The 23,762-nt window shown below is 42.0% G+C and overlaps 2 protein-coding genes across 7 annotated transcripts in view; one reads left to right on the forward strand and one right to left on the reverse strand.

Moving 5' to 3' along the window:
* The window catches only part of TUB (TUB bipartite transcription factor), a 24,008-nt gene extending 16,744 nt beyond the window's left edge, over nt 1-7,264 (forward strand). Inside the window, exons 10-12 of the mRNA XM_047692416.1 lie at nt 1,915-2,013; nt 2,252-2,423; nt 2,838-7,264. Of these exons, the coding sequence (XP_047548372.1) occupies nt 1,915-2,013; nt 2,252-2,423; nt 2,838-2,971 (405 nt within the window). The 3' untranslated portion in view covers nt 2,972-7,264. The remainder of the gene's footprint in view (nt 1-1,914; nt 2,014-2,251; nt 2,424-2,837) is intronic.
* The window catches only part of RIC3 (RIC3 acetylcholine receptor chaperone), a 63,137-nt gene continuing 46,632 nt past the window's right edge, over nt 7,258-23,762 (reverse strand). For 2 of the 6 annotated variants that reach the window (XM_047692417.1, XM_047692420.1), the window contains 2 exons: nt 20,955-21,103; nt 7,258-11,379 (listed from right to left, as the gene is read on the reverse strand). In XM_047692417.1, coding sequence (XP_047548373.1) covers nt 10,907-11,379; nt 20,955-21,103 — 622 coding nt within the window. In that variant the 3' untranslated portion in view covers nt 7,258-10,906. The remainder of the gene's footprint in view (nt 11,380-20,954; nt 21,104-23,762) is intronic. The other 4 variants (XM_047692418.1, XM_047692419.1, XM_047692421.1 and 1 more) reach the window with 4 other exon arrangements.

The following is a 23,762-nucleotide window of genomic DNA, read 5'->3' on the forward strand; positions in this document are numbered from 1 at the left end:
ATGCATTACTTAAGAGCTCAGTCCTGTTTCCTTTACTGTGTAGATGAGGAAACTGAAGCTCAGAGGCTGTCACTTGCCAATGTCCTACAGCGCATAAGTGACCAAACTGGAATGTAAATACAGGGAATTTCTCTACCTTATTTTAAAATGAGGGATTGATACCCCCATTAATCTGGGCCTGGAGGCCAGTTGGGAAAGCCATAGGTGTTCTGTATGAGCTTATGGTGCCACCTGCAGGTCACCTTTGGGAAGGCAGCCCAGATCTCTTCAAATGCTTTTTTTTTTTTTTTTTAGGTTTTTTTTTTTTTTTTTTTTTTTTTTTAGTTTTTTTATAAACATATATTTTTATCCCCAGGGGTACAGGTCTGTGAATCGCCAGGTTTACACACTTCACAGCACTCACCATAGCACATACCCTCCCCAATGTCCATAACCCCACCCCCCCTCTCCCAACCCCCTTCCCCCCATCAACCCTCAGTTTGTTTCATGAGATTAAGAGTCACTTATGGTTTGTCTCCCTCCCAATCCCATCTTGTTTCATTTACTCTTCTCCTACCCCCTTAACCCCCATGTTGCATCTCCTCTCCCTCATATCAGGGAGATCATATGATAGTTGTCTTTCTCCGATTGACTTATTTCGCTAAGCATGATACCCTCTAGTTCCATCCATGTTGTCGTAAATGGCAAGATTTCATTTCTTTTGATGGCTGCATAGTATTCCATTGTGTATACATACCACATCTTCTTTATCCATTCGTCTGTTGATGGACATCTAGGTTCTTTCCATAGTTTGGCTATCGTAGACATTGCTGCTATAAACATTCGGGTGCACGTGCCCCTTTGGATCACTACGTTTGTATCTTTAGGGTAAATACCCAGTAGTGCAATTGCTGGGTCATAGGGTAGTTCTATTTTCAACATTTTGAGGAACCTCCATGCTGTTTTCCAGAGTGGTTGCACCAGTTTGCATTAAGCCACAGCTAATACCGGTTGAGGCACTGAGAATACAGTAGTGAACAAGAGACATAAATTTATACCCTTATGGGACTTAAACCCCTAGTGGGGAGACGAGCTATAAAACAGATTTATAAGCAAAATAAATAAATGTGAAGAGGAAACAATAAAGCAGGGAAATGAAATGCTCAGGTGTGTATAAGGTTTTAGTAGGGATGGCAGGGAGGGCCTCCCTGAGGTAGCACTTGGGTAAAGCCCGGGAGGAAGGGAGAGCCAGCCACGTGGGTGTAGTGGAACACACAGCCAGTGCTAATGTCCTGCATGACTGGCATGTGTGGGGAATAGCAAGGGGGGGGTGGGGCAGGACCAGTGCAGAGGTGAGTAGGTGGGCAGGAGAGGAACGTAGTGGGGCCATACCATGTGAGGCCTCGATGTCAAAGTAAGACCTTCAGCTTTAATCTGCATGAACAGTGGAGGCAAAGGATATGACTTAACAGGACGACTGCTGCTGTGTGAACAGACCAGGGGGGCAGGGCAAGGTCAGAAACCAGGAATCCCAATAAAGACTAGTACTGTGAACTCGGGGAGAGATGGTGCTGGTAAAAAAGTGGTTGAGTTCCAGATGGAATTTGAAGGTAGAGGTGACATCATCTGCTCATGGATTAGAAGTGGGTTGTGAGCGAAAGAGAGGAGTCAAGAATGACTCAAAGTAGTTTGCCTGAGCAAATGGAAGAACGGAGTTGTTAACTGAAGTGAGGACGATAGGGAGGAGGTGGTTTGGGCAGAGTGGAGATTCAGGAGCTCAGTTCTAGATGGGTTCAGTGTAGAGATGCCTATTAGACATTCAGGTGAAGATGGTGAAAACTAGCTTGTCAGCTTTATTCCCTTCCTCCCGGTCTCTCCATTAGGTAAGTAGAGTCCTCAGATGGCAGTGTTGAGTCCTCCTTCTCTCTTTCCCAGGAGACAAATGTCTTAGGTTTCAAGGGGCCTCGGAAGATGAGTGTGATTGTCCCAGGCATGAACATGGTTCATGAGAGAGTCTCCATCCGGCCACGAAACGTGAGTCACTCGCCACCCTGTCACCCTAGTGTACACGTGCCCTTCTGGGAGCAGAACTGCAGCTGCGTGGGGTGTGTGTGTGTGTGTGTGTGTAGGAGGTGTGGTGTAAGCAGCCCCAGGGCTCTAGGTGGAGGTCTAGGGAGAACTAAGGACTCCGCCCCTAGGGCAAATCCCTTTTTAGGGTGGTTGTGGGCCAAGGCTTGGGCTGGGCCTGACTCAGGTGAGGCTGCCTTTCCAGGAGCATGAAACGCTGCTCGCACGCTGGCAGAACAAGAACACGGAGAGTATCATCGAGCTTCAAAACAAGACCCCTGTCTGGAATGACGACACGCAGTCCTATGTACTCAACTTCCATGGGCGCGTCACACAGGCCTCCGTGAAGAACTTCCAGATCATCCATGGCAATGACCGTGAGTGTTTCTGCCCTTCCTCAGGACTGTCCCTTTGACTCAGGGTTCAGCTCATCCAGTCCCGGCTTCATAGGCCAGAGCTTAAGGATGTGGGTTATATGGCTTCGATCAGAGGTCAAAAATTCTCTGACCCTAGGACTGGAAGGCTCTTAGAAGAACCTCCTTTGGAGCCCTAACCCCAGATTCTGTGCACTTAGCAGAGTCTCAGGTGTGAGAACACTGTCTGAATAGACTTTTTCTCCTCTTTTCTGTCTCCTGGTATTTGTGTGCCTCTCCTTTTCCTCTGTCATCTCCTCCCTCCTTCCCACCATGTTTCCCAATTGTACCTCCTCTGGGCCTCTCCACCTGTTGTGATGTGTGTCTGTCTCTCCTGCCCTGCCCCACCCCTGCTCTGTTCCACGGGCCTGGCCGCAGCGGACTACATCGTGATGCAGTTTGGCCGTGTGGCAGAGGATGTGTTCACCATGGATTACAACTACCCACTGTGCGCACTGCAGGCCTTTGCCATCGCCCTGTCCAGCTTTGACAGCAAGCTGGCCTGCGAGTAGAGAGTCTCCTCGTGCCCTTTGGGGTTGTCCAGCCTGGAGTGGAGCTGCCTGCCTACAGAGACAGCCCCGCCTCCCCTCTCTCTGTACATAGGCCTGCTGCCAGCTGAACTGTCAGCTCTCAGTGGCTCCCTGGCCAAGCTGACTCGGACCTGGCTCCTCTGTCTCCACTGCAAAGACAGAGGACTGGGCTGGGGACGTGTGTGTGTGCAGGGACCCAAGGTCCAGACACACACCCCTGCTCTTGAGTTTGTATCCTGCTGCAGGTGTGTTCCCAGCTGGGCAGCCTCTTCGGCTGGGAAGATAGGAAGAAACAGAGGGAGAGGAAGCATAATGCAGGGCTGCTGTGGTCTAGCCACCCACTCATTCTGGGAGTCAGGTGACCATGGGTCCCCAGCAGTGAAGGGCACAGTGTGAGTGTGTACGTGTGTACTGGGTACACCCATTTTACATACATAGTAGGGCTAGGATCAGCTTCCAGGCCCTTGGTTAACTCCAAAAAGTCCTCTGACTTCGGAAGACCTCAGCCAGCCTAGGGGAAGTTACAGGAGTTTGGGAAAGGTGAGTGGCAAGACCTTGTCAGGATTGCGGGGGCCTGGCTTCAGCTGTGGGAACTGGCTGGTGGCCTGGGGTTCCCGCTCATTTGATTTCTCTAGGTTTTGTCTGTGTGCATAGAGGCGGCAGGAGGTACATGGCACAGGCCCCTGGACCAGGGCTATGTTGGGAGTCCTGGCAGCAGCCAGAGGAGCTTTCTGTGGAGCAGCTCCTGCCCAGGGCCCCGCGCCTCAGCCCATAGTGCAGCCAGGTAGGCATGCCTTGGCCCACAGCCGGCAGAGCACCAGTCCTAAGCCATGGCATGTTCCAGGAAGAAGGTCCAGATCCAAGTGCTCTGGCCTGTGCCTCGCACCCCCTGTGCTCAGCCTAGGTTGTGGCTGCTAAGAACGTTTGTGTGTGGTTCTTTTGGGGTGGGAATGGGACGGGGGAAGAAAAGCAGGGAGTATATTAGAACCACAAGAGAGGAGAGGTGGCAGGAGCTTTAGAGATGAACTAGTACAATGTGTCACTTTAGATGAATCACATTTAGAAGATGGACTTGCACCGGGTCATCTAGCTGGTGAGTGGCAGAGTTCAGAACTTCTGCTCCTTTGATTTCTTTGTTCCTACCATCCCCTAAGAAACTGCTCTCTGGTTCTCTAGCCTTCTTGGGACTCTGGTCTGCATGCCCTCACCCTTATGCCTGATTACAGAGACTCAGAAGTGTCAGAGTTGATGTCTGAAATTGAAACCGTTCAGTTCCCTGCTGAAAGCTGGCCTTTTGAACATCAGTCTGATCAGGACTGCCCTGTGTCTGGCTTCTCCCCGAGGGCAGGCCTTACCAAGGCCATCGTGCCTTTCTCTTTTTGGGTGTGATGGGTGAGATGTGAATGTTCCAGGGCTGGGTCTGATTTCCTCCTCCTTGGCTGGTACCCTCTATGCTGAACACTTGGGAACGCTAAGGCTTTGCTCGTCTCTGACCCCCGCAGAGGCTACTTGCCCAGGTGGAAGTCAGAAATCCGGAGGAGGCAAGCAGGAGTTGTTCCTCCCTTCAGAGTAGATGCGCTTGGAAAGGGTGTACAGAAATTTTTAAGTAAGTACTACTAAAAACATTGGGTTGAGGCTCCTCCCATAGTGAGGGGAGTTGTTTTGACCTAAGTGGTGGTAGTAGTGTGTTCTCATTTCCTTAGACGCTAAGATTTCCTGTGTGGAGTGCTCAAAGCACAGTGCAGCTGTTACAGCAGGGATCTGTGGGAGGCCCCTCTATGGGCCTAGTTTCTGGACCACTTTTGGGGTCATTCTGAAGGCACTGAGGCTGATCCACTTTTCCAGTCCTAGTTGGGCTCATACTCCCCTGACTGGGAAGAGACAGGCTGACATTTGGGATGCCGGAAGCTAGATCTCTGAAGTCTGGTCTAAGCTCTTTCTCCGGGTCTAGGATTTTAAAGTAGAACAGGCTGGTTTCAGAGCCTAGAGAGAGGGAGAGAAGCCTGGCAGAAGTGTGGAAGAGGCAGAAGCACAAAAACAAACTCTTGTACCCTGTGTTGCATCGAATACATGGGGTTAGCGGGGAGGTTGTGTCAGGAACGTGGCTTGAGCTTCCCGGCCTGCACTGGGGAAGGTAGCGCAGCAGCAAAACTCTGTTGGGCACTGAATGACGAGCAGTTGAGTCGCCTGCTCGAGACCCAGCTTCACAAGGTCTGTTCTTAAGACCCCATTCCTGGTGATGCTGGTTTTCCCTGACCACTGGCCTCCTAGCCATGGGCCCAAAGACTCAAAAAGCTGCCAGGGCCCCTGGACACCACCTGGGCTCAGCATCTCCCAGGGGAAGAGCTCTTGTCCTTTATACCCTCTATCCAGACGGTACCCTTGAGTGGGCCGGGGACTGGATGATGGCACGAGCAAGCCCTAAGGGTGGGGGGCAGTTGGGACCTCAGGCAGCCCCTCTGTCACTGCTCCTGGGGCCACACCCTCTTCCCCCAAACAGCTCTTCTATAGAGCTGTGGTGTTCACTCCCTACTCTTCTCCGATTCTAGCTTTTCTTTCCTTCTGGCTCCAAGGTGCTCTGTGTCTGTCTGTGTGTCTCTATGTCTGTGTGTATTTGGGGAAAAGGGCAATCTGCAAATCACCAATTGAGGTTTCTTACTACGATCATATTTCTAAGGATGAGTGGGAAAGGAAAAAGGGTATTTCATCACCTGTGGATTTTGTTCATTCATTTCATGCTCTTTGGTCAGAAAGTAAACCTGGGAAAGTACCAGCTCTTTCTTGGGAGAAAGAATAGGAGGATACTGTCCAAGAAATTCTAGTTTTCAGTTCCTTTTTGCTGTACATGATGAAATTGGTATGTTACATGCATGCTTTTGGATGAATTTGAACATATTCTAGTGAATGTGCCTTAAAAATCACGACACTAGTTCAGAAGGAGCAGTTAAGGTCCAGACACATGCTGAAGACCAGTGGTAGAAGCCAGCAAGTGTGAAAATTTGGACTCTGTGTCCTTCAGTGACAAAAAGGGCAACAAAATTGTCTTTGGTCTGGGAAGAGCATTTACCTCTAAGTTAGTGTACAGTTAGAGGAAATTCTAAATTTAATAAGGAGTGGTGATGATCTCAAACCTAAAGAAGACATGCTTTCCTCACTGTGAGGGGAGATGCTGGGCTGGTCATGGCCCTGTTATGCAAGCACAGATTCTATCTGCTAGCTGGAGTCCCTGGTGTTCCCTTTCTGCGGTAACACTGGCCTTCCCCTCTCAAGAATTCTTTGCCCTGGCTGAGCTCTACCTGTGACCTCAGGATACCAGGTGGCCCTCAGAGCACACTTTTCCAGAGAGCAGAAGGAGTCTCCTGTGTTGGTGGGCCCAGCACTGAACGGTAGTGGGCCTAAGGGAAGGGCTCTTGTTTGTACTGGTTCCCTTTCTGTACCTCCAGTTTGCAATCTTGTCATCTCAGGATATGGGGGGAGAGGCATAGCAGAACCATGGGTCTAGATTTAGTTTAATTTTCTGACCAAGTTGAGAGGCAAGTTGGTCTTTGGTCTTACAGAGAGCACTGTTGCACTTAGCTAAGTGATTCTGAGCAAACCACATGATTTTCCTAGGTTGTTTTCTCATCTACACACCGAGGAATTGGGCTGTCAAAGCTTTCGGTAAGAATCAGGGTGAATGAAAAATGAGCCTCGCTTTCATCACTACCATTTCTGGCTCATCACTGTGCCTTTTTTCTTTCCTCAGAATGTCACACCCATTCCTCTCTTCTGTTCAACTGCCCCTCTCCCTTCCCCCATCAGGGTCCAGGCGGAGCTGCACATTTAGGCCAAGATCCAGAGTTTCCTAGAGTGTGATTTTGAGTGGCATACAGAGGGAAGCCTGACTCTGGCCTCTTTAATCCTGCAGAGTTTCGAAGGGCCCTTGGTCAGGATGGGTGGCACTTCTCTTGCTGGGAGCATCCATTTAGTCAGTTTTCCTAACGCCTAGAATGTGTATGTCCATTTGCACAAGATTGTCTTTTCCTATTTTGGAGTGGTCATTTTTATTTTTGTTCCAAATTATCTGGAGTTTTAGACAAACTTGCAAAACTGTGCTTTTATTAAGTGACTTTTTGAATAAACTCTTTGGTATTCTTGAGCAAATGTATTTATTTACTGGTATGTGCAATGACAAAGTTGGTATTTTCCCATGTTGACATTATATATGTTGTAGAACTTAGTGTTTGTCTAAGTACAGACCATATAGCAACAAATTAAACTTGAACTGTTTCAACACTACTGTGTACTTTTTTTCCTATAAAAGGGGAAAAAACATTTCTTACCTACAAGTGTTTTCCTATACCATTCATTCCATCTGTCCTGAGAGCCTGGGGTTGGGGGGTGGGTAGGAAGGGCTCACAGCTGGTTTGGAAAAACTACCGCTGTCCTCCCTGTGGCCGAGCTTGTCATATTTAAGGCTGGGAAGGGCTGGATAGAAGAGACTTTGGTTAGAGTAGTTCTCTGTGAGCAGGTATGGTTTAGTTCCTCAGTATGCCCCTAGGGGCCTGGTTCTTAGGACAAAAGTAAATAGAGCTGGTTTATTTTTTTTTACCCTAGATTTGGAGTTTTTAGGTGGCCAAGATGTTGAAAAAACCACAGCCCAGCTCCTTGGCTCCGTGGGAAACAGCAAATGCAGGTTCTAACCAGAGGTTTTTATTGGTTAGTGGTCAGATGAAAGACAGATCTTTTAAACAGCCACAGTCAAGGTGACCATAGGTCCAGGGAAGTCCCAGTTTATACCTATTGTCCTGGCATCATTCTAATTCAAGCTCCCTTTTTTTGGGGTGTCTTAGTTTGGACCATGAGTTATCTGATCACCCGAGCCATAGCAGACACAGAGAGAGTGGTTCTCATAAGCCATCTCTTCTAAAGGTCAAATATGCCTCCATTCTTCAACATGCTTTCCTTCCTGGGCCTAGTTTTTTTTTTTAGAGCATGTGCACTGCTAGTCCTGGAACTCACAAGGCACTTTCCTTGTGCTCCTCTTCGGACCAGGAAAGGTGCTCTCCTGACTGGCTCACCCACCTGACTTAGCCAAGCATGGTCCCAGGTGATGCCCTTGTTTCCTAGGCCATTTATCCATCCCCAGAGCTAGGACTTCATGCTCTGTGCCACAGTGCTCTAAGGGCACTGAGGACCTAGTTACTCGGGTCTGATCAAGTTCACAGCCCAGGCCAGTTCTGAGAAGTGAAGACCATAAGGAAAGAGCACATATGACAACAAAAGCCAGTCCTATGATTTTGGTCATCCTGGGTTGTATATACACATAATTGTCATCCATGAAGGATAAAATAATTCTGGGAAATCCAAAAAGTACTAATGTGAATGACCAAATACATCAAATTTCTAAAACATAAGTATGTTAATATATCCCAGCTGTATAAGCCAACCAAGAGTTGTGGGCAGCAGGAACTTCCATGAGCTCTTAGTACTTCTGGCAGGAGATGGTTCCATAAGCCAATTTCCCCCAAAGATTAATATTCAAAATATAGAGTTGGTTACACGACAACTTACATACCAGCCTCATAAAAATACCTGAACATGCACATACTTCTGCACTTGTCACTGTTTTGTCCAACACCACTCTGCCAAGAATGACCGTTCTCTTCGTTGGCCGCTGGAGAAGTCTTAGCATGTCTGAAGATCCAGCTCTGCAGTAAAGCTTCTTGGAAGTACTTTGGCAAAAATGATCTCTGTGTTTCTGCAGATTTGGATCCATGTCTCAATTATAGCATAAAACCTTATACAATAAAAGTAAGTTAGCTATCACCTAGTGAGTGGTTAGCATGGAGAAGATGGGAGGGCCAGTGCGGTTTTAAATGCACTGATGATTCACATATAATTCTCCTACTCACCCTGGGAGAGCTGGACTTCGACTCCCCTGTGTCAGGAGAAAGCCAAGACTCAGAATAGGCAGGGATGGAATCGTGACCAGTATTTCTCTGCCTACAGAATTCATAATCTTGAGCCCTTTTATTGTTAATCATTCATTTAAAAAAATCGGACAAGGTTCCCATTCTAAACTTTGTTTCTTAAAGGTAGGAATTAAGGCTCTGTTCCTACTCCCCAGCTCTGGGCAGTGTCTGCTAAATGAATAAATGAATGAATAAGCTGGAAAGAAACAAGCATCTCTAATAAGGGAACCATATATACGGAGGCAAAAAAGAAGGAACCAGGGACCCAGGACTCTTTATAAATCAACTGCTCCTGGTGAAAAAGGGGAAATAACGGGGAAAATGATTTATCAAAACAGTAGAGAGCACGTACGTTCTTTTGTTTACCGTGAGCATTACATCACATCTAGACCACTTCTCGTACATTTTAAGCTACACTCTTGAAAGTAAATCAAAGGTTCCACACACAGATGGATGCAGTATACTTCCCTTAAGACTCACTCTTCAATGACTTCTCTGTAACAAGAAATGTTAATTTCATTAATAAGAAATGCTTAGTAGTAGCTGACATATTATCTAAATATCCCATAACTTTCTGATAGCAGTCTATATGCTTATATGTTTGATTTCAACTATTTTTTCTGGCATTTTAGTTGACCAGGAACAATGGAACTCCAAAAGCCCTTTCAACCTTTACATCATTTCTTAGTTTTCAAGTCTTCCACATTCCATGCCAAGGAATGTTCTCGGGAATGTGTCCTCTTTACACTCTCAGGTCCTACATCTAAACTGAATTTACTCATCCTTACTAGACAGGATACATGGGGGCCATCTTACCTCAAGACATGTGACAAGTGCACCTTAGAGATTAGGTCTTCAATTTTGTCAAAATCCTCCTAGTCTTGACCTACCTCCTCCTTTTCCCAGCTTTCTCAAAAGACCCAGATACCTGAATATAGAATAGTCTCTTCCCCTGGGCACTGCTATACATTCTCTGCAGCAGACACACACTGCAACTTTCCTTTCAGGTTGGCACTTTGTCTATAAGTTCAGTCCTCGGTAAGAACAAATTTCCCAGAGAGCACAACATTTAGAAATAGCTTCTAGACAGGGACTGTCCTTAAGTACATGGGTTCGCTCCCTACCCTCGGCTCTCCAGCCTGGGCATCTCGAGGAGGACCACCACCCTTATGCAGGTTTTTGTGTAGCCTCACCAGCCTCCAACCTTGGCTCTGCAGGACAGAGATTAAAGTCTCTATTTAAAGCTTCCTCTGGCCACTGAAGGCCAGAGGTACAAAGATGCTTCTGGGCTGGCAGTTCTGTGAAACAGAACAGGGATAAAGGAAGTGAGAGACCCAGCAGCAGCAGAGTAAGTCCCTCAGCTGATCGCTGCAGTCATTCACAGGGCGCTGGGAGCCTTCTGCTACTCTGGAGAAAAGCAGGCATCTGAGGCAGCAACAGTGCTCCTAAAAAGGCCCCCACTGTGAGGAAGGGGCTTCAGTTCGCACAGCAGTCTTCCCCTGCTCTGGCCCCATCATACCCTCTAAGAAAATGTTCTCTTCTTAAACCCAGAGGACCACGAACCTGCTCAAGGCCCACAGAGTAAGGCATCCTGGACTCTAATCCTCACTTCTGCAGCCTTAGGTCCTCATCATGTGTAAACTGATGTCTGTTCATAGGTACACCATCTGGTACTCCCAGCTCGAAGAGTCAGACCTCTGCCCCTGAGTGCACAACAGATCAAACACAATTACTCAGTGGATCAGCTCTCTGGTGGAGAGGCATGGTGGGAAAGAGTGAAGCTGTACTGTGTTCCTACTAATTGCTGTGGTGTTTTACAAGGTGACAGGTGTGTGAGCACCAGGAAGGATACATGATATCCATGGTAGTGGCCTGATTAGCTAGGATATTTAAATACAGAATGAAGTTTAGGGCACAGGGCCAAGGATGAAAACTGAGACAGGATAGAAAGGTCACCTTGGCACTAGAGTAATGGATACTTCCCCAAATCAGCTGTTTTCAACTCAAAACTCTGGGGGTTCCGCTTCCTCAGCGTGCCACCTGTATGCACTTTATCAGGGCTGATGCCCAAGCCGCCATCTCTGAAGTCTTGAGGCCAGACTTCTTTGGTGGTTTCCTCTTGCTCAGTGTAAGTGTCCGCACTGAATCCAGCATTCTCTGCCAAGACCGCAGGATCCTCTTCTTCATGAAAGCAGCAGGAGCAGGTTTGTGGCTTTGGGTCACATGAGGTAACAGAATTCTCTTCCTGGGCTCTGGGGTCAGTGGGCATTTCCCAGCCCAAATGGTCTGATTCTTCACCTTCTAGCACTCCGATTCTTTCAGCTAGTTCTTCAGCAGAGGGCTCTTTGGGGTCTGGGTAATCCACCAGGATTGTTTCTTGCCTATGCTTGATGCAATCTGAAAGGTCATAAATTGGGTAAGTCTCTTCAGGGTAACCTAGAGAAAAAAGTAGCACAAAGTCTTACAAAGAATGTCTCTTCAACAGAAAGTATCAGGCTCAAAGAATCTTCTCAGGCAGCAGCCATCCTAGCCCAGCACGTTCATTCAAGAAATCTCTAAGATGACTAACAGTTCTAAAGTTTTACTTGAATAAATTCTTAGCGATCTGGTGGACTATTCAGTGTTTTTTGAAATGCAAACCAACTCATTTTGGTTTGTATTTCAAAAAACACTGGGATAGTCCGCCAGATCGCTAAGAAGAAAATCCTTTCTCAAGTCCAGGGTGGTTAGGGCAGGGTAGAAGTCTCGCCCCTCTGGCTTCTGCAGTAGTGACAAGATTAAACAAAGTGAGCCTTCAATTAAAAAAAAAAAAAAAAAGTCGGGACGCCTGGGTGGCTCAGTTGGTTGAGCAGCTGCCTTCGGCTCAGGTCATGATCCCAGCGTCCTGGGATCAAGTCCCACATCGGGCTCCTTGCTCATCAGGGAGCCTGCTTCTCCCTCTGCCTCTGCCTGCCATTCTGTCTGCCTGTGCTTGCTCTCTCTCCCTCTCTCTGACAAATAAATAAATAAAATCTTAAAAAAAAAAAAAAAGTACCAAACACCAGATGGAGAGAGCATAGCTCAAGGCTATTGTTTATAATTTCTATTTGGATCCATTTCTGAATCTTCCTAGGACTGGTGTTGGGGCTCGGCGGGGGGGTGGTTAGTGGGTGGAGAAAAGGAAGACTAAGGCTTTGGAAAAAAAAAAAAAATATCACGAGGGCTCTGACTAATGGAAACAACTGAAATGGCTTGCAAGTGTCAGAAAGAGAGAGCACACTTCAGCAAGACGTGCCCAAGATCCCAAAGGACAAGCACTGCGTTTTCACAAGACACAATTCCCAGTATTGGCTTTTGTCCCCATAAAATGGAACAAAAGAAGACAACAAACCGGGAAACAAAATGAGTAATACTGGTACTGAATCCTAGCTAGGATAATGAGAAAAGACGAGATGTTGCCAAATTAAAGGATGAAATGAAATAAATCTCTGTCAGCCAAGCTGCGTGAAAAGCGGCAGATGGGCCTTGCTGGACTCACACACTGGCCCTGGCCTAGCAGCCAGGGGCTGGGCACAATGTGGGAAGCCGGAGAATGCACAATCCACTTGCACACTATGATAATTGGCAGGTTCAACCTGAATGCCAACCATTTTTTGCCTGCAAAGTCTGAAAAGCAGGGTTTTTTGATGCAGTGGAGTGTGGAGAGACATATTTTAACAACATTTACTGTTTTTTTTTTTCTGATTATAAAAGTTATACAAACTCATTACAGAAAATTTTTAAAAACACAGACAAGTTTTAAAAAGAAAACACAAATCACCCAGAATCCCACTACTGATAATAATTTGTTGTGTTACTTCTGGCCTTTTTATCATATATAAACATACTGTGTATAAAATGTTACACTGTGATTTTTGAAATTCAACATTCTATTGTGAGCTGCAAAATATCCCATCATATAGCTACATAACTGACACGACTGGCCGTGTCTCTTCTGTAAGACATGTAGTCTTTCCAATTTTTTTAAAAAAATGATGATATGTTAGTCACCATACAGTACATCATTAATTTCTGATGTAGTGTTCTAAGATTTATTGTTTGCCCAGTGCTCCATTCAATCTGTGCCCTCTTTAATACACAACAAGGGGATCAACCATCCCCCCACCCGCCTGCCACCCAAACCCTCTGTTTCCCAAGTCCATAGTCTCTCATGGTTTATCTCTGACACCGATTTCCCCCCGCTTCATTTTTCCCTTTCCAATTTCCCCTTATTATAAGTAACATAGCAGTTAAGATCTCTGAATATAAATCTATGTCCACTTCCCTATTTCTTTAAGACAGACCACTAGAAATGAGAGAACTCAAGGGACTAGACATTTTCAAAGCCTGTTTTTACACTCCACCAAATTGCTTTCCAGAAGAATGTATATTTTCTGTTCTACCAGTGATAAAAAAAATTGTCCATCTGATCATATCCTCGTCATCACTGCCAGTGGCATGTGAAGAATCTTGCCAAGGCAGTGTCAGTCCACTGGCTTAACTGTGGACAGAATGCTAGGTAAAACAGAGCTTAGCTATCCACAGCCCTCAACAGCCTACTTGGTCAAGGACAGGGGCTGGAGCAGCTTACTTGCTAGTTAGCTCTCAGCCATGAATACTTAAGAGAAGTCCACTTTATTCTCCACATCAAGGACTAAGCTTACCTTTGGAGTTCCATGGCTATCTGCTTTTGTTTAATAGGGGAAGGCCTGCTAAGGAAAACAAATAGTGACTCACAAATGGGCTGCTGAGGTTCCTCATTATCAGCCAACATCACTGGTTATTTAAGAGCTTCATTAAAAATACGAGCAAGCTATAAAACTCATTGATCCTATGAAGTCAGCAGGGGAACCAAAAGAAGCAAACTGTGTAAATAGCCCCTAAAAAGAACAGTCAATGTTGGAAACAGGAGTTATCACCTTGTAACTGATACTCCCAGTAATATTAAAAAAAGTACTGCACTGGTAAAACCCAACCAGACTTCAATATAAAAAGGGAAGCAAACAGGAAATAAGAGCGGTTAGAAATAGAAAATATTTAAACTTGAAAAAGGAAGAAAATAAAATAAAATGGACAGGTCTAAAAGCCAAATTAGTAATACCAGAAGTAAATGTATAGGAATTCTTCTAAAAGAAAGGTAAAAATGACAAAGTAATGGAAATTGTGAGGAAAAAAAAAACCACAGACTACACTGAAAACTGATCCAAGACATCCAATCTCCAAATTGCTGGAATTCCAGGATGAGGGCAGAGTAGGCTAAATGGAAACAATAATTAAAAAAAAAAAAAGTTACAAAAGAAAATATGTAGCTGAAGAAAGACTCAAGTCTTCAGATGGAAAAGAGTCACTAAATCCTAGGCAAAAATACTATGAAAAATCCACATACACACACTCAGATATATGCCAGTGAACCTGCCCAAATGCAGATGTTTAAGTATTAAAAGATCATATGTTTCCAGCCAGAAAACTAACTTAAAACAGACTGCCTATTGAGAAAAAGAATCAGGCTGTAATAAGATTTCTCATTTCCAACATCAAATGAAAGATAATACAGCAATGTTTTCAGACTTACAAAGAAAAATGGTATGATCAAATTATTTGTATAAAGGTGGAAAATGGTATGTGTAGATATCTAAGTACTCAGAAAGTACACCAATCTATAAGGGGATGAGAGGGTTGGGGGTGAAGGTACTTAAGAATTCTGACAAACACACAAAAATTAAAAATTTTGAGAACATACTGTATATGAAAAAGTGGTAAACAATGAATTAATAAGAATGATCAATGTAAACTAATTTTGATAATGTGGTTAGAAATTAATGCCATTTAATGACTAGAAATTGTTGAAATACTTAAAATAGGCTAATATATTTGAAAGTTAGTATTACTTGGGAGCTAAAATTCTATATACTTTCAACATCACCTAAGAGAAAGACAGAAAATAAACCTGATAAAGATTTTACCTTATTTGGGAACAAGATTATATAAGAAGATTTGCAATTTAGAGGAGAAAATGAATTCCAATATTCATTTCTTTGATTACTAGAGAGATTGAAATACTTTTTAACATTTTGTAGCAAGGTGCATTTTTTTCTTTTGTGCACTGCTTACACGGGAGGATACAGTGTTTTATAAATTATAGAATGCTTTATATATTAAGGGTATCGACTTCTTTTCAGTCGTTTGTTACAAATACTTTTTCTAGTTTAGTGTTGGGTTTAAGTTGTGTGGTATTCTCTAATCTACAGAAAGTAAAGGTTTTACATATTTAGGCTACATTATCCTTTCCTTTAAAATTTTTTTCATTGCTTTTAAAAAATTTAATTGCAGTTTCACATGTAGTTTTAAAAAAATATATATATAGAAATCCCTCTTGTACCCTTTACCCAGTTTCTCCCAATGGTAATATCTTGCTAAGCTATACAACAGTACACAACCAGGATATTATTATTGATAGAGTCAAAAGGGCATAAGGGATCCTTGTGGATATTCTATATAGAACATTTCTACCACAAGGATCCCTTATGCCCTTTTATTGCTACACCTATTCCCTCTTGCCCCCTATTCCCTCCTTAACTTCTGGCAACTACTAGTCTGTTCTCCATTTCTATAATTTTATTTAAAGGATGTTATATAATTGCACAATATGAAAACTTTTGGAATTAGACTTTTTCACTCAGTATAATTACCTGGAAGTTCATCCACATTGTTGCATGTATAAATTTCTTTTCACTGCTGAGTAGTATACCAAAGTATCAGCACACCACAGTTTGTAACCATTCACCTACTGAAGGATGTTTGGGTTGTTAGCAGTTTGGGGTGACTGTAAATAAAGCTGCCATAAATATTCATATATAACTTTTATATGAATTTAAGTCTTAAGTTCTGGGATACATGCCCAGGAGTGCAACTGTCAGGCTATACAGTAGTTGAAGGTTTGTGTAACTGCCAAAATGTTTTGCAGAGTAAGTGTACATCCCCGTCAGCAATGTATGAGTGGATCTAGTTTCTCCATGTCCTTGCCAGCATTTGGTGTTGTTACTGTTTTTTATTTTAGCCATTCTGACAGATGTATTGCGGTTATTTCATTGTGATTATAATCTTCAGAGAGAATTCTTCATGTTTTTAGCTGATTTCTGTTCTGCTCTGTGCATATATGTGAAAGAACGACCCAAGGCCAGGAGAAGAACTACTGACAGCATTAGGCCCAAAAATTCTTGGCACTCATACATAGCTGGGAATAGTTCATGTTCCTACTAGCCGCCGTAGAAAAACATTGTAGAGCCATCAGACAGAATCCTAAGAAGGGTACTGCCTTATTAGTGGGGCTAAATTAGCCAGAGTAAAGGCTGCTCTGGACCCATTCTCACAAATCTTAAAAAAGCCTTAAAGGAATCCACCTGATTTAGGTAACTTAACTGTGGGTTAAGAAGAAGTCCAACAACTATTTAAAGTAAAATCCAGAGTCCAATAATGTAAAACCTGCAATATCCATCATCCAGTCAAAATTTACTAGGCATGCAAAAAGGGCATGAAATTAGGCCCCACAGCAAGGAGAAAAATTAATCACTAGAAATAGACCCAGATGATAAGATTAGCAGCTAAGACTATTAAAGAAGCTATTACAAATATGCCTTATAAAGAAGGTACAAGACTATATGAGAAATGAAATATTTAAGAAATGAAAGATGTAAAAAAGACCCAAACAGAATGTCTAGAAATTATAATATCTGAATTAAAAATACATTAAATGAGACTAAGAGGAGATCATATACTACTAAAGAAAAGATTAACAAACTAAAGGCACATCAAGAAGAATTATCCAAAATTAAGCATGGTACGTATTAGAGAACAGACTATACACAACCTATAGGGCAATTTCAAAAGTCTAAACAAATGTGCAACTTAAGAATCGGAAATGGTAAGGAGGAAGACAGAAAGAGAAAGAGAGAGGTTATTAATAAAATAATGGCCAAAGTGGTTGTGTAATCAAGGATCGAGGCTGCCACCTTTAGAAACTAGAAAAAGAAACTGCAAATTAAAACAAAGTGAGCAGAAGGAAGAAAACAATAAAGCAGAGAAATCAAGGAAATAGGAAACAGAAACCAAAGTACAGTTCTTTGAAAAGATATAAACCTCTGGCCAGTCTGATCAGGAAAAAATTTAGAGAAAGAACAAATTACCAGTATCAGGAACAGAACAGAGAACATCCCTATACATTACATACATTAAATGAATATAAACAACTTTATTCTAATAATACATTTGACCATTTAGAAGAAATACATAAATTCCTTGAAAGAAACAAGCTATGAAAGCTCATTCAAGAAGAAATAATCTGTGTAGCACTATATGTGTTAAAGAAATTCAATTTGTAGTTATGTAAGTCTTACCAATAAGAAAACTCTAGGCCCTGATGGTATCACTGGAAAATTCCATATTTAAGAAAGGAAATAGCAATTCTATACAAAAGCTTCAGAAAATACAAGGAACACATTAAAATGCATTACCATGCAATCAAAACCAAAAAGATGACAAGAAAGCAAAAGCACAAACAAATATCCCTTATAAACACAAAATTAAAAAGTCCTTAGCAGGGCACCTGGGTGGCTCAGTGGGTTAGGCCTCTGCCTTCGGCTTGGGTCATGGTCTCAGGGTCCTGGGATTGAGCCCCGCATCGGGCTCTCTGCTCAGCGGGGAGCCTGCGTCCCCCTCTCTCTGCCTGCCTTTCTGCCTACTTGTGATCTCTCTTTCTCTGTCAAATAAATAAATAAAATCTTAAAAAAAATTTAAAAAGATAAAAAAAAAAGTCTTTAGCAAATTGAACCTAGCCATATAGAACATCATAACAAAATAGATTTTATCCCAGGAATGTAAAGTTGTTTAAACATTAAAAAAAAAAAATCAATGTAATTCACTGAATAGATGAAAACAGAAAAACAAGATCTCAGTTAACAAAAAGCATTCCGCAAAATTAAATATCCATTTGTGATTAAAAACTCTCAGCAAGGGCGCCTGGGTGGCTCAGTGGGTTAAGCCTCTGCCTCCGGCTCAGGTCGTGATTCCAAAGTACTGGGATCGAGTCTGCTCTGCTCGGCAGGGAGCCTGCTTCCTCCTCTCTCTCTCTCTCTCTCTCTCTCTGTCTACTTGTGATCTCTCTCTGTCAAATAAATAAATAAAATCTTTAAAAAAAAAAAAAAAACCTCTCAGCAAAGTAACACTGGGAGGAAGTTTCCTCAACCTGAAAAGGAGCATCCATGAAAAGCCAACAGCTCACATCATACTAATAATGGAGAATGTGTGAGGGCTTCCCCCTAATATCAGAAAACCAAGGATGTCTGGCCTCACCACTTCTATTCAGTATTGTGTGACAGTTTCTGACAAGTACAATAAGGCAAGAAAAATAAAAGACATATTGATTGGAAAGTTAGAAGCAAAACTGCCTATTCACAATTTGATTCTCTATGTAGAAAATTCTATGAAATTTAATCTTAAGAGATCTAAAGAAAAAAAGCTACTAGAACTAAGTGTGTTTAGAAAGGTGATAGGAAACAAGGTCAGAATAAAAAAATAATTGTATTTCTATATAGTAACAAGCAATTAGAAATTTTAAAATAAACACAATATCTTCAAAAATATGAACTATTTAAGCATAAGTTTATAAAACATGTATAAGATGTATACATTGAAAACTATAAACTGAAAAATTAAAGATCTAAATAAATGGTGAGATGTAAAATGTTCATGTACTGAAAGATTCAATATTGCTATAATGTTAATTCTTCCAAATTGATCTAAAGATTCAATATGATGCCGATAAGAATTTCACTGGACTTTTTCATAGAAACTGACATACTGATTCTACATTTATGTGAGAATATGAAGGGCCTAGAATCACCAAAATAATTTTGAAATAAAAGGGGGAAAGAAAAACCAAGTTGAATTTGCGCTACCTGATTTCAAGACTTAATATACAGACACAGTGATAAAGACATTGTGATATTGTTAGAAGTATAGACATGATTTCACTCATATGTGAAATTTAAGAAACAAAACAAATAAAGAGAAACAGGGGTACCTGGGTGGCTCAGTTGGTTAAACGTCTGCCTTTGGCTCAGGTCATGATCTTGGGGTCCTGGGATCAAGCCCCACATCAGGCTCCCTGATCAGTAGGGACTCTGCTTTCCCCTCCCCTGCTCATCATCTCTCATTCTCTCTCTCTCAAATACATAATAAAATTAAGAAAAAAAAAAAAAAGCCTCAGACTCTTAAATATAGGAAACAAATTGGTGGTTGCCAGAAGGGTGAGAAGGGGATAGATGAAATAGGTGAAGGGGATTAAGAGTCGTCAGTTATCATGATGAACACTGAGTAATGTATAGAATTGCTGAATCATACTGAACACCTGAAACTAATAACACTGTATGTTAATTGTACTTGAATAAAAAAATTTTAAAGAGAATCCAGAATAGACCCACCCATAAATTGTCAACTGATTTTCAAACATGCCAAAGTAATTAAATGTTCCAAAATAAATAGGAATAATTGGATATCAACATGGAAAAAACAATCTCAGTCCTAATGCTTCACACCATATATAAAAACTAGCTCAAAATGGCTCCTAGGCCTAAATATAAGTTAAAACTATAACACTTCTAGAAGAAGAAAATATAGGAGGTAGGCAAACAAGTTAGGTAAAGATCAGAAAAGAGAAAAATGATAAACTGAAGTTCATTAGAATAAAAATTCTGCTCTTTGAACAATGCCACTAAGAAAATAAAAGGGAAAGCCACAGTTTAGGAGAAAATATTTGTAACATATATAACTGATAATAAACTTATATCCAGAATATAAGAACTTCTGTAAATCAATAAAAACAAATCAACCCAATTAAAAAACTGACAATTAAAAACAACCCAATTAAAAAACCAACAATGTGAATAGACACTTTACTAAAGATACACAGATGGTGAATGAATACATTAAAAAATGTTCATCATTATTAGTCATCGGGGAAATGCACATTAAAGTTACAATTAAGATACCAATACATTCACTAGAATGGCTAAAAGTAAAAAGACTGACAATACCAAGTGTTACCATGGATGCAGAGTAACTCTAATACTCATACATTGCTGGCAGAAGGCAAAATGGCAAAGCCACTTTGGAAAACAGGTTGACAAGTTTCTAAAAATGTTGAACATACACGTAACATAAAACATAACATAAAAGCTCAGAAATAAATCTCATTCCTAGGATATACCCCAAAGACATAAAAATATATGTTCAAACAGATGTGTATGCACAAGTTCATAGCAGCTTGATTCATAATAGCTCAAAGCTGGAGACAACCCAAATGTACTTAAACTAGTGAATAGAAAAACAAAAAGTATTTCCTTGTAACAGAATACTACTAAGTGATTAAAAAAAAATACTGATACATTTAATGCATGCTCTCAAAAGCATTATGCTAAATTAAAGAAGCCAGAAACAAAAGAGCATATGCAATATGACCCATTTATGGTAAAACTATAGGGACAGAAAGTGGTTATATTGTTGCCAGGACAGTTGAAGGGATTCCCTCTAAAGGGGAAGGGAATTTTCTGAGAGGATGGAAGCATCCTAGATCATGATTGTGGCATAGTTATACCACTCTACACATCTGTCAAAACTTACTCAACCAGACACTTAAAACTGGTGAATTTTACTATATATACATTATATTTAAAAACATTTTTAAGATCTCTTTTCTGAGGGGCACCTGGGTGGCTCTGTGGGTTAGAGCCTCTGCCTTCGGCTCAGGTCATGATCTCAGGGTCCTGAGATTGAGCCCCGAATCAGGCTCTCTGCTCAGCAGGGAGCCTGTTTCCTCCTCTCTCTGCCTACTTGTGATCTCTCTCTGTCAAATAAATAAATAAAATCTTTAAAAAAAAAAAAAAAAGATCTCTTTTCTGGGCTGACAGCTAACCAAGAAATGACAAGATACTGTTTACCTTCCCAGTCTTCCATGTAAGGGGCCTCTTCAGCTTCTTTCTCTGGAGTGGGTCTGTCAGTGAATTTTCCTTCTTTTATGACCCTGGTGATTTCTCGGAGCTGATGCAGCAACCGTTTTTCTTGGTCAGAAGTCACAGTCTGTGCTCTGCTTAGAGATATTAGACAACCCAGCCATTTAATGGTAAATGAACTCCTGGGCAATGAACATAGACATCATTATGACCTTTCTGGATCCTAGAATAGGATGTCCAAGAGCAGCAGGTAAGTATTCTAGAAATTGGCCTTGGAAATGCACAGCTGAAAACTAGGTATGTTAGTTCAATGTTCTGATTTTATAAATGCAGAAACTAAGGCCCAGAAAAGATCAAATGATTGCCCAAGGTCCCACAATGAATTAAGGTCAATAATGACACCAGTACTCAGATGTTTCAGCTTTCAGTTCAGTGTTCTTTCAGTATACCTCACTGCCCTGATTCTCTAATCTCCAAGAAGTGTCACTGTTACTGTTATTACCCATTTACTATAAACCACTTTTTTATGAAGCAAGGCCATGAAAAGAAAATGTACTGAGTCATTAGACTTAACTATGGAAAAATATCCTAGCCCAACACTGGAATCACTAGGCTGCATCTACTTGTGCAGAAATAAAGATACTCCCTGTACATTTCAGAGCTGTGTCATTCTGACAAATCAGTCATCTAGACCAGAGAAACTGAGGCCCACAGAGGGGAAATTCTACATTTACTCCTATCGCTAGTTCATGTCATCACTTGAACTACAACTAAAGTCTCCTGACTTCTGATAACATTCTATGCAATTCTTAAAGCACAATGCTCAAGTTCCAGTTTAGAAAACCTGGGTTTGAGTCCCAATTGAGCTGAATAACTCTGGGCAAATGTGTACAAAAATGAGGCTCAAGATTAATGGTAGGACGATTTTCTTTGACATGAAAGCTCTGCATCACACTCATAGGCAGACAAAGTCCTACTCAGAAGACTTGAGAACTGGTTTGGGACCAGTTTTATTTAGTGGCAGGATTTAACGGAGACTACTTATTCTCCTCTTAAAAATACAAATCATTCTGGGGCGCCTGGGTGGCTCAGTGGGTTAAGGCCTCTGCCTTAGGCTCAGGTCATGATCCCAGGGATCGAGCCCCACATCGGGCTTTCTGCTCAACGGGGAGCCTGCTTCCTCCTTTCTCTCTGCCTGCGTCTTTGCCTACTTGTGATCTCTGTCAAATAAAAAAAAAAAATCTTAAAAAAAAAATACAAATCATTCCATGGCAATATAAATTCATGAAGGAAAAATGACCTTTAATACTAGCCTCCAAGAGGTGCCTTCAATTTTTTCTAATCAGCCAGTCTCCAGTTTGTGTTCCTGTTTATGCTTAGCCTAACAAACTTTAGCCTTAATGACTAATGGGAAAAAAGTGTTCCTCCGACCAGTGTTAGGATGGTAAGTGAGGAAAATGAAGGTGCAACTTTTCCACAGACCTACCAGTGGGGAGAAAACAGAAACACCATGAACTCCATTTCTTCCACACTAAAGGGCCTCACAGCCATGAAGCTGAAGAAGCCTGTCTGTCCCACATTCAGCTAAAATCTTGCCTGTAGCAGGCCTCTTGCAGTTCTATTCTTTCTATCCATACAGGAGTCCTGACCTGTCACAACTGCTCATCTGCTCTATCGAACTCCTAATTCTTACTATTACAACAACTCACTTTGTGGGGAGTTTCTGACTCAGCTAAAAGAGCCCATTTGTTAGAATCTAAAATATAGAAGGAACTTATAAAACTCAACACCCAAAAAACAAATAACTCAGTCAAAATATGGACAGAAGACATCCAGAGACATTTTTCCCAAGACAATGTACTGATGACCAATAGGCACATGAAAAAATGCTCCAACATCACCATTACAAAAAAATACAAATCAAACCCATAATGAGATATCACCTCACACCTGTCAGAATAGCTAAATCAAGAACACAAGAAACAATAGGTGTTCGCAAGGATGTGGAAAAAGGGGAACCCTCTTACACTGTGGTGGGAACGCAGGCTGGTGCAGCCACTCCAACAAACAGTATGGAGGTTTCTCAAAAAGTTAAAAATAGAGCTGCCCTATGATCCAACAATTGCACTACTAGGTATTTACCCAAAGGATACAAAAATACTGATTCAAAGGGGTACACGTATCCCGAGGTTTATGGCAGCATCATCAACAAGAGCCACGCTATGGCAAGAGCCCAAATATCCACTGACTCATGAATGGATAAAGAAGATGTGCTATACATATACAGTGGAATATTACTCGGCCATACAAGAATGTAATCTTGCCATTTATAATGACATGGATGGAGCTAGAGAGTACAATGCTAAAGGAAATAAGTCAAGTACCGTATGATTTCACTCATATGTGGAATTTAAGAAAGAAAACAGATGAACATAGGAGGGAAAAAGAGGCAAACTAAGAAACAGACTCTTAACTATGGAGAACCAACTGAAGGTTACTGGAGGGGAGATGGGTAGGGGGATGGGTTAAACGAGTGATGGGGATTAAGGAGGGCACTTATTGTGTTGAGCACTAGGTGTTATATGTAAGTGATAAATCACCAAATCCTACACCTGAAACTAATTTTTCACTGTATATTAACTGGAATTTAAATAAAAACTTGGAAGGAAAAAAAAGAGCCTATGTGCTTATCACAGAGCTCTGGCCCTGGGATGCACGTGTTACTTGTCTGGACTGTACTCAGTGCATTTTCATTTTTACTAAATGAAACAGTCTTGACTCTGTTTCCTAACTCAT

The sequence above is a fragment of the Lutra lutra genome, chromosome 10 (genome assembly GCF_902655055.1).
Source record: "Lutra lutra chromosome 10, mLutLut1.2, whole genome shotgun sequence".
NCBI classification, from domain to species: domain Eukaryota; kingdom Metazoa; phylum Chordata; class Mammalia; order Carnivora; family Mustelidae; genus Lutra; species Lutra lutra.